The following is a 9,537-nucleotide window of genomic DNA, read 5'->3' on the forward strand; positions in this document are numbered from 1 at the left end:
AAATACAGTATAAATAAAACAGGCGGTAGTGCAATTCAGTGACACCTTATTGAGGTGATAGCAGTGCAAAAAATAAGAAAAAAAAGTGCATATCGTTCCCAAAAACAGAAACAGAACAAATGCAAATAAAAAAAGAGAGAAATTTAGGTTCAAAAACATAAAACCAAATAACTGAGTAAAATTTCAAATATACATAATAAGCACAATTTCTATTTTTTGCTGTTTAATAGCGGAATAAAGCAGAGATTAGCAGGTTAAATTTGCTGCATTTCCCTCAGTTTTATATTAGGAAACATTTCAATCTTCTACATATACATTTATCATCCTGAATGATGATGTAATTGCGACTCACAAACTTCTTTCAGTGTTTTTAAAGATGCTAGCAGCTACAAACCTGCCGTTTCATTCGTCACTCTGAATCCACGCCGAGCATGTTTGTACCTTCGCTCTTGCCGTAGCGCTGCCGGTGAGGGGCTTTATGGGTAATGTAGTGCCGCGGGAGACACGTGGGACGTCATTCGAAGTTTGCGGAAACATGGCGGGTCTGGAGCTGCTGTCTGATCAGGGATACCGCCTGGATGGAAGAAAAGCCACCGAGCTGCGGAAGGTCCAGGCCCGGATGGGAGTGTTCGCTCAGGCGGACGGTTCTGCGTATCTGGAGCAGGGCAACACCAAAGCTCTGGCGGTGGTCTACGGTCCGCATGAGGTGGGTGCACCGGGGATGCAGCGGTCTGTTATTTACAACCCGGAGGACTGGGGATAAAACACGCAGCAAGGATTCACATTTGAGCACAGCAGCAAGAAGTTTAGACAACCAACAGAAAATGATCTGTTTTATTGGGTAACTGCTGTAAATAAAGTGTTAGTGATGCTTTTACTGTTATTGTAATTGGGTCACATTGAGAGATAGTCCACACTTCTACTCCACATCAACTCAGAGACACAGAATACAAACTACAATCTGCATATTAGTGTGTATTTTTTTAATGTTAAGATAATTAGGACTTCATTAATCCTCAGTATGTAAACTGATTAAAACGACGTCATCATCATCAACATGCAGTCGTCCTGAAATGTATTCAGACCCTTTCATTAAAGAAAAGGCAAAATTCACAATAGTCACTCAAATAACTAGAAACTGAAAAAAGTAATAAATAAAAATTTGCTAAATTATACTTTAGTGAAATAAGATATTGCTTTTGAATTGTGGTTGAAAATAATAATTAAAAAAAACAAAACTGATGAGCAGTGAAACTGTCAACTGTAGTTTTGCTGCTTTTAATCAAGCAAAAAAAAGAATATTTCTTCCAGCTTTAATTGTTTGGTTTTATCCTGTGCATCAGTGTTCGTCTAGAGGAGGAAGCATTCCCAAGGAAATGTCTTTCAGAGTTAATGGCAGGATACTGCTGTTGTCTTGGGAAACGTAAAATATCTGTTATGAAGCTGAATCTCAGAACAAACTAATTAATAATTCACTCAGAGCAAAGGCACAATAAAATACCCAAATTAAGGTTTTCTAAATCAGGCACCTCTGTCTTCATAGATAAATATGAAGGTGTGAAATGCATTGATTTGTTTTGTACAATATCAAACAATGATGATCACCAGCTCCTAATTAACGTCCACATCAGGCCAGCTGCCAAATATGTTGTAAATAAACGTAGGGCTGGACGATAAAGTTGAAATCAATCTCATACTGTTTATAAGATTAACAGTAAAAATGACAGTATAGATAAAATCACTTGTAGTCAAATTGATTTAATAGCAGTTAACTTTGATCAGTTTGTATTTGTTTTAACTCACTGATGCAGTGAGCAGGATGTCATCAGTCTTAAAGCACAGCTCACCCAGCTTTAATTAAATCTCAGGAAAAACTGTTGTAGGAGCTGCGGTTTCATTCAAAGATGTTTGTTTCTGTGCCATCCAGATGCGAGGTTCACGAGGTCGGACTCTCCACGATCGAGCGCTCATCAACTGCCAGTACAGCATGGCCACGTTCAGCACAGCGGAGAGGAAGAGGAGGCCGCACGGAGATCGCAAATCCACCGAGATGAGCCTGCACCTCAAGCAGACGTTTGAAGCTGCTGTCATGACGCAGCTCTACCCGCGCTCTCAGATAGACATCTACGTCAAGGTGACTGTGGAGTTAGTCGGGTTCAGTCACAGTCCTGGGAAACATATTTTTTACAACCAGAGTTTTCTATTTACTCACAAAAACATTTATTCTTTCAACAGATTCTGCAGTCAGACGGAGGGAACTACAGCACGTGTGTGAACGCTGCCACCCTGGCGGTGATCGACGCCGGCATCCCGATGCGGGACTACGTGTGCGCCTGCACGGTGGGCTTCGTGGACGAGACGCCCCTCGCCGACCTTTGCTATGCGGAGGAAAGTGGAGGAGTGAGCTCTCTGGCTTTAGCGCTGCTGCCGAGGGGAGGACAGATCGCTCTGCTGCAGATGGACGCCAGGCTGCATCAGGATCACCTCGAGACTCTGATCGAAGCTGCAATGACTGCTTGTAAAGGTGTGAGCAAGGTGCTGGACGAAGTGGTGAGGCAACATCTTCAAGAAGGGTCGGTGCTCACCGGGGAGTGATGTGGCGAGGAGGTTGGGAACATCCGGACTGTGGCTCTGAGCGCAGTCTGAAAATGTTTTTGGACTTCAAACGGAGAAGAATGACGGAGAATCGTGTTTTTTATGCATTCATAGCAATTGCTGTCTACTTTTATATATGTGTGGTGAGCCGATGAATAAATATGAGAATCCTGCATTTTTTTCTTTTGTTGCTTGTTCATTTGTGAATGACTAACAATGACAGGAATAAAAAAAAAAAAGTTTGCAATTATTTGTGAAGCTGTTTGGTAATTTAAGCAATATTAATATCAGAAATATAAAATGCAGAAGATAATTCATTCATTTCTTCATCCATTATTTAAACTGGGACTGTGTAGGGATGTGGAAACCTCATTTAAAATGTAGTCTAGTGAGAAAATTAAAGATGTAGGAGAAGGGAACGTATTAAAAGGGGAAATTAATAAAATAAAAGCATTAATAAGAGCATTTACATTTTCAAACATGAATTAACTTCAACAAGAACAACTGGAAGTAAAATAAGATTAAATAAAAAGTCTAAATAAAAGATTGGATGAAAATGAGTCAAGCTTCAGATTGTTGTGTGGGTTAGAATCCAGGTTGCTGGTGTGCAGTGAGTAAAAACAGTCAGTACCTGCAGTGTGATCTGGTCATTCTTTTATATGTTTGTTGCTTTATTTTTTAAATATTTTTTGTTTTATTTTTTTCTTTCTATAGTTATTTTGCTTTATTTTCATTCGTTATTTTCCCATTTCTATGATTCTCCTTGTTCATTCCCATACCATCAGCCGAAACCAAATTCATTGTATGTTGTGTACATACTTGGCCATTAAAGCTGATTCTGATTCTGATTCTGATTCTGATTCTGATTCATATCAGCATGTTTGGTAAGGGCCCACATTAAAAGACTGGAATGAAGTAATGTGAGGGAATAAAAACAGTACGTTCCATATATACACACAATTTACAACCATACAAAATGAGAACACACGAGTAATTAGCATTTATATTGTTACTTAATATCTGTATCTGTTTGCTTACTGCATATGTGTGAAATTTCCAAATTATGTTGAGAACTTAAACTGAAAAGAGTGGATTGTTAAAAGTCAACAGGTAAGTGTTGAGTAAGGGCTACTTTATATTCTTTAAATAATAATGAAGTAGCTAATTTATGCAGTATTTTCAGTATTTATTGACTTTACTTAATATTTGTATCATTTTTAAATGTAATTTATTTTAACTTAATTTAATTTAATTTAATTTCCTTTTATGTTACGTTATTGTCTGGAGAGGAAGTCGGTCCGCCGCATTAGCGTTCCCCCAGAAACAAGGAAGTGAACGTTTAGCAGCGGCTGCTGTGAACAAGCCCCTCCTCTGCAGGTGGATGTGACCACTGGATAGAGGTACGTTTTCATACATGTTTTATAAAATAATACAATCACATCCGTATCATTGTTAGCATCAACCCGACTTGACGGAAAACGAGAGTTTAAAACATTTACGGTCTCGAAAAAACAGCCTGCTAAGTAGCTAGCAGCGAGCTAACCCCAGCTGTCAATGGATGACTGGGTGACAGAAAACGATATCTGAGCTCGAGCTGCATGAAAACCTTTGTACTGGCACATTCTTAAATTTCGGACATTTAGATAATGACAAAAATCTTTATATTCACTCTTGTGGCTGTCTGCATCATCAGCATCAACGCGGTGTGTAGAGCTGATAGTAGCAGTGTGTGTTTTGTCTTCAGGGTCCAGGCTATCCGCACTTCAGGATAACGTTAGAGGACAACGACAACAACACCATGGGACTGCTGTCTGATCCAAACAGAAGACGGGCTTTGATCAACCTGCTGACCCGCCTCAATGCTCCAATCTGGTGAGTTTTTATCTCTTTGCATTTCCCATTATTTCTCTCCATTCATTCTGCTGCACCCAAAGTGCACCTGTATGTTTACCTCCTGTGAATTCTCCCACTTCCATCCCAGTGTGGTCTGCTACATAGCGGGTGTGACCTGGTTCATGGGCTTAGCGTTTGAGCCTTTCACCCTGCGGACATACATGTCGGAGAACGCCATGGGCTCTACCATGGTGGAGGAGCGCTTTCCTTCTGGAGAGCGGGCGGTGGCCACGGGCCGGGAGTTTGCTGCTCATAAGAAGAAAGTGGGGTAAGGTTTTAGTTCACAGGTGTAGAATAGAAGTGTGTGACGCTGAGGACTTTAAAAGGTCTCCTATTTTGGTGTGACTGAAGCCTCCATTCAAGCCCAACAGTATTTGCCTTTATTCCACCAGCCTGTCTGACCGTGTGTTCCTGTGTGTTTCTGTGTGTTCCTGTGTGTTCCTGTGTTTTTGTGTGTGTTCCTGTGTGTTTCTGTGTGTTCCTGTGTTTCTGTGTGTTTCTGTGTGTTCCTGTGCAGTGGGATGCCAGTGGAGTGGCTGGTGAAGACCATGCAGGCCCGAGGAATGGAAGTGTACACTCAGAGGTTCTCTCGCACGCTACCATTCCCCGATGAAGACAAAGAGAGATATGTACGTTTGTGATAGAAAACATGTACACGTTTGACTAGTTTTTACATTATTTTTATGGATATGATGTGTCTCTTTTTATTTTTCTGTCCCTTCCTCTCGGCAGCTGGTGAAAGGCACAAATGTATATGGGATCCTTCGGGCTCCAAGAGCTCCACGGACCGAAGCCCTGGTGCTGAGTGCTCCCTGCACCCCGGGTGATAACAACAACCAGGCCGTAGGACTGCTACTGGGCTTGGCTCAGTACTTCAGGAGTGAGTACAGCTCCCACTGCCCTCTGCTGCTTCAACACAGTTAGACAACAGAAGACTAACACTGTAGTTGCATTTATTTGTTTAACTGATGCGGCGTTCTTCAACAGATCAGGTTTATTGGGCCAAAGACATCATCTTCCTTGTGAATGAGCATGATCTGATTGGAATGCAGGCCTGGCTGGAGGGCTACCACCACACCAACACTACAGGTGATCCCCTGCATGCAGCCAGCTACAACACACATCATCAAATATCCCTGAAAGTATTCAATTATTCACTACTGAGCCAACGTCCTGCATAACTGATGACTAAACACTGGAATGGTTCGTCTAGGTATGGACTGGTCTCCCTTACAAGGCCGAGGTGGTTCAATCCAGGCAGCCCTGACCCTGGAGCTCAGCAGTGATGTTGTCACCAGTTTGGACCTAGTCCTGGAAGGCCTCAACGGTCAGCTGCCCAACCTGGATTTAGCAAACCTCTTCTACGCCTTCTGTCAGAAGATAGGGGTCCTGTGCACCATCCAGGGCAAGGTAAAGGCCTGTAAACAGACACTTGTTCTTCTGCCACATGTTTGGGTAGCACAGAGCTACGATAACCTGAAGCTGTGTTGGTGTAGAACTGCTGTCATTTTGCTTTTTCTCTGTGGATGTCTGTGCAGCTGCAGAGGAACGACTGGGACAGTGTGTCCGGCTACAGCCATGCAGTCCAGACCATGATGCTGATGGTGATGAAGCAGGCCAGTGGGCGGCCCTGGGGAGACCACGGCCTGTTTCTGCGTTACCACATCGAGGCTGCCACCATCAAGGGCATCAACAGTTTCCGCCAGTACAAGACTGACACCACCACCATCGGCAGGTCAGTGTTTCTTGTGTCTCTGTTTGAGGTTTACCCCTCATAAGCTCCTTAGTAGTCACTGACTTTGACCATGATTTTGTCCCCTCCCAATAAACATCCTCTAGGCTGCTGGAAGGAATGTATCGTAAGCTGAATAACCTCCTGGAGCGCCTACACCAGTCCTACTTCTTCTACCTCATGCCGTCACTCTCTCACTTTGTCTCTATTGGATACTACATGCCAGCCTTCGGCCTGCTTGCAGTTATCCTCCTGCTTCGTGTATCCTTTAACCGCAAAACAGTTTTAGTAGTTCAAAAATAAAATGGCTATAGAAGTAGAGTACAACTGATTCTTCTTTACAGTTTTTTCCCTTGACTGTGCTACAGGCCTTAGACCTGTGGGTTCAACTTGCAGCTCCACCACCAAGAACGGAGGACGGAGTCGCTGACGTCGAGCAGGTCGGTCACACACATCCGACAATAAACACGTCAGAACTGTTTCCTTGAGTCTGCTTACACACCGCTTTAATACATTTGTGCTTCCTCCCTGCAGTCCAGTCCAGGACCGCTGTCAGTGTTGACCCCTCTGGTGATCAGCCACCTGACTGGAGTCGCTCTGTACATGCTGCCGATTCAGTTTCAGGAGATGGCTGTCGCGCAGTTCCCAGTGTCAGAGACTGAGGCCGTGGTCCTGACGGCGATTGCTGTTTACACATCAGGCCTGGCTTTGCCTCATAACACAAACAGGTAGCTACTGACACAGGGTTTTTTTTTTTTTATATGTGTGTATTTTTGTGTGTGATGCAGCATTCGGAGCACTTTCACATTGAAACGAGTGGTTGAAAAGCGTTGAGAACAGGCTCAAAAGTAAACATTTTAAACAGGTTGAACATTCACATTAAGTCTAATTTTCATCCTCTAAGATAAACAAATAACATCCTATGATCATTTAAAACAAAAAAAAAGAGAGCCCTAGGAAAGGGAGTAGCAAGAAGAAAAGCAGTGATCCAAGTGGGGATGGTAACCCTGACTTCCTCCCACATCCTAATCTATTGAAATAACTGCTGTGGCAAAGAAGAAGCACACAGCGTACATTTTGCTTGTTTTCGAAGGGCAGCGAGCACATTCTGCCTTCGGTGTAACTGAAGCTGTAACTCCTAAGTGTCTGTGTGTTACCACAATCTCTTAGGTTACAATAGCATATACAACCTGGAAGCTTCTTGTTGGCAGCACACAGCCGATATCTTTACAGATTTAAGACCTTTTCTGTGAAACATAAAATGTGTTGAAGTGACATCTTTGTGAATTAGTGACTTGACTTTGGAGAAATACCTTCATGCCTTCACCCTACACCTGCACAAAGAGTCAAAATCATGAAACAAATTAGTGTTTTAGTGACACGTTGATGTTGTGTCTGCATTTCAGAGAACAAAAAGAGGTCTTAGATGTTTAAAGTGCATGTCACCCAGTTTTCATATTAACAATTGTTGTGGAAACTCTAGAAGAGGTTGATGTAGGATGAGGAGCCCGACACAGAGAGACACACCGGACTTAGGTTGAAGTGACACGAACAGAGCAGCAGTTCACACAATGCCAGCATCAATTCTAAAGATCCTTCTCACATCCTTAGTCTTATATCCTCCTTCAGTGGAAGCAACATCCAGATTTATGGGAGAAAGACAAGTCGGCGCCTGGGTATCATCTGGCCTTGAGAGGTGCAGGGAAAGCTTGCTTGTCCTCCTACCGTGTGGTGTACGTGAGGTCAAGAATCTGTAGAAGTTACAGGGCAGGAAGTCGGTCAGGGTTCAATATCTTCTCTAAAAGATTAACTCTAAACAAGGAAAGTAGTTTTTCCTTCACAATAATCTTGTTTCTAAGAGATCACATCACCCAAATCTTTCAACGAGGAGGTTCCATAATAGATCTGCAAATATAGAAATGCTCTTTTGGTTCATGTGACCACAGACTCGAAGCAGGAAACTGTGTGAAACTCAGCGCTGTGTAAAAATCAGTCCTCCAACCCAAACAGAAACACTTTTAAACATTTACAAATTACACATTTACAAGAACGGGGTGATCCACAACCTCAGGTTTCAGTCTTGTTATCTATGATTGAGTTTGTGCATTCACAGCAGCTTGCGGTGCCGTTTGAGACAGTGTGTAACTTGTGGAGCTTTGAGCTGTTGCTTTTTGTTTTTTTGCAGACTGCTGTCGGGCGAGGGCACCGAGCAGGGCTGGAGAGTGCTCAAACTGGTGGCGCTGCTGTACCTGGCTGTGCTGCTGGGCTGCACCGCCCTCATCAACTTCTCCTTGGGCTTCATCTTGGCTCTCACCCTGGTGCCTGCAGCTGCCTTTGTCACACCCCACGTGCCCAAGTAATACATCCTATACACGGTCACTTCAGCCGTCGTCGCTCTGAACCGTCACACAAATGTAAAACCTCCTCTTGTTCTCTCCTCAGGTTCCTCTCAGCTTTCATCCTGGTCGTCCTCAGCCCGGCCTTCACGCTCCTCTTTTCGGTCTTCTTCTTCCAAGAGCTGCAGGAAATGCCTGTCAGCTTCCTAGACGGTTGGTTGTTGTACCTGTCGGTCATTTCGCAGGGCATCCTGGATCACTTCCTGTACGGATCTCTGGTCTACCCGCTCATAGCCCTGCTGGTGTACCCGTGCTGGCTGCTTTTCTGGAACATCCTCTTCTGGAAGTAGCCCACAGAGGGGCTTTCATGCATCTGACCGCCCTCTGAGGTGTCCTCAGGTTTGTTTTTATGGAGAGAATGTGAAGAATTAACAGTTTAATCCACTGGAGGGACTGGAACACAAGAGGAACATCTACAGCTGCCTTGGAAAGAATGCAATGACTTGATTTTATTTTATTTGGACATTTTGTTGGTATTATAATATTTACTCCAGCTATTTAATTCATCAACATGGGCCACATTCCTATTCATGTTAACAAAATGAATAGAAATGTACTCAACATCAGTCCTGCAGTTAAATAAATGCATAAAGGAGAAGGGAAGGTCTTTTCTGAAGTAATTATAAGTGGTTGGGCTGCTTTATGTACAAACTGTATTTGTTAAAGAATGTCTGTGTGTATTTCTTTTTTGGGGGGGAGGTTTGTGGTACATAAAAAAAAAACAATACTGCACTGTTTTTTGTTTTAAAATCAGACAAGACGGTAATGATGCACGATGTTTTGACGCTAACGTCTCCACCGGTGGCATAAATGGAAGGAGCTGTAGATGTCTGTGTATCTGCATCTTTTGAACAAGCCATCACTACATCTGATATTTTTATACCTGTTTTGATAACTTTTGTTTTGAACCATGTTTATTTC

At 43.0% G+C, this 9,537-nt stretch overlaps 2 protein-coding genes across 3 annotated transcripts; both read left to right on the forward strand.

Moving 5' to 3' along the window:
- Positions 1–516: 516 nt before the first annotated feature.
- On the forward strand, positions 517–2,842 carry exosc4 (exosome component 4). The gene is made up of 3 exons (XM_008291135.1): positions 517–706; positions 1,928–2,134; positions 2,236–2,842. Exons 1-3 carry the CDS (start codon positions 536–538, stop codon positions 2,593–2,595), a joined length of 738 nt encoding a protein of 245 aa, XP_008289357.1. The 5' UTR covers positions 517–535; the 3' UTR covers positions 2,596–2,842.
- A 1,087-nt stretch (positions 2,843–3,929) lies between these two features.
- Positions 3,930–9,531, forward strand: gpaa1 (glycosylphosphatidylinositol anchor attachment 1). 2 transcript variants are annotated; one of them, XM_008291136.1, is made up of 13 exons: positions 3,930–3,995; positions 4,340–4,467; positions 4,577–4,756; positions 5,006–5,117; positions 5,221–5,368; positions 5,476–5,577; positions 5,702–5,898; positions 6,027–6,223; positions 6,328–6,481; positions 6,589–6,660; positions 6,752–6,948; positions 8,406–8,576; positions 8,663–9,531. In XM_008291136.1, the coding sequence occupies exons 2-13, from the start codon at positions 4,394–4,396 to the stop codon at positions 8,904–8,906; spliced, it is 1,848 nt and encodes a 615-aa protein (XP_008289358.1). In that variant the 5' UTR covers positions 3,930–3,995; positions 4,340–4,393; the 3' UTR covers positions 8,907–9,531. The 2 variants fall into 2 exon arrangements, with proteins under 2 accessions (XP_008289358.1, XP_008289359.1); XM_008291137.1 differs by having other exon boundaries at positions 6,755–6,948.
- The last annotated feature ends 6 nt before the right edge of the window (positions 9,532–9,537 follow it).

This window comes from Stegastes partitus, unplaced genomic scaffold (genome assembly GCF_000690725.1).
Source record: "Stegastes partitus isolate 25-593 unplaced genomic scaffold, Stegastes_partitus-1.0.2 Scaffold719, whole genome shotgun sequence".
Taxonomy (NCBI): Eukaryota; Metazoa; Chordata; class Actinopteri; family Pomacentridae; genus Stegastes; species Stegastes partitus.

Excerpts from the sequence above, each read along its gene's own strand:
- exosc4 (XM_008291135.1), top strand. The coding sequence starts at position 536 with ATGGCGGGTCTGGAGCTGCTGTCTGATCAGGGATACCGCCTGGATGGA. Across the intron at positions 707-1,927 it reads TGGTCTACGGTCCGCATGAG|ATGCGAGGTTCACGAGGTCG; the intron begins GTGGGTGCACCG and ends TGTGCCATCCAG. Across the intron at positions 2,135-2,235 it reads AGATAGACATCTACGTCAAG|ATTCTGCAGTCAGACGGAGG; the intron begins GTGACTGTGGAG and ends TTCTTTCAACAG.
- gpaa1 (XM_008291136.1), top strand. The coding sequence starts at position 4,394 with ATGGGACTGCTGTCTGATCCAAACAGAAGACGGGCTTTGATCAACCTG. Across the intron at positions 4,468-4,576 it reads CGCCTCAATGCTCCAATCTG|TGTGGTCTGCTACATAGCGG; the intron begins GTGAGTTTTTAT and ends CTTCCATCCCAG. Across the intron at positions 5,118-5,220 it reads ATGAAGACAAAGAGAGATAT|CTGGTGAAAGGCACAAATGT; the intron begins GTACGTTTGTGA and ends TCCTCTCGGCAG.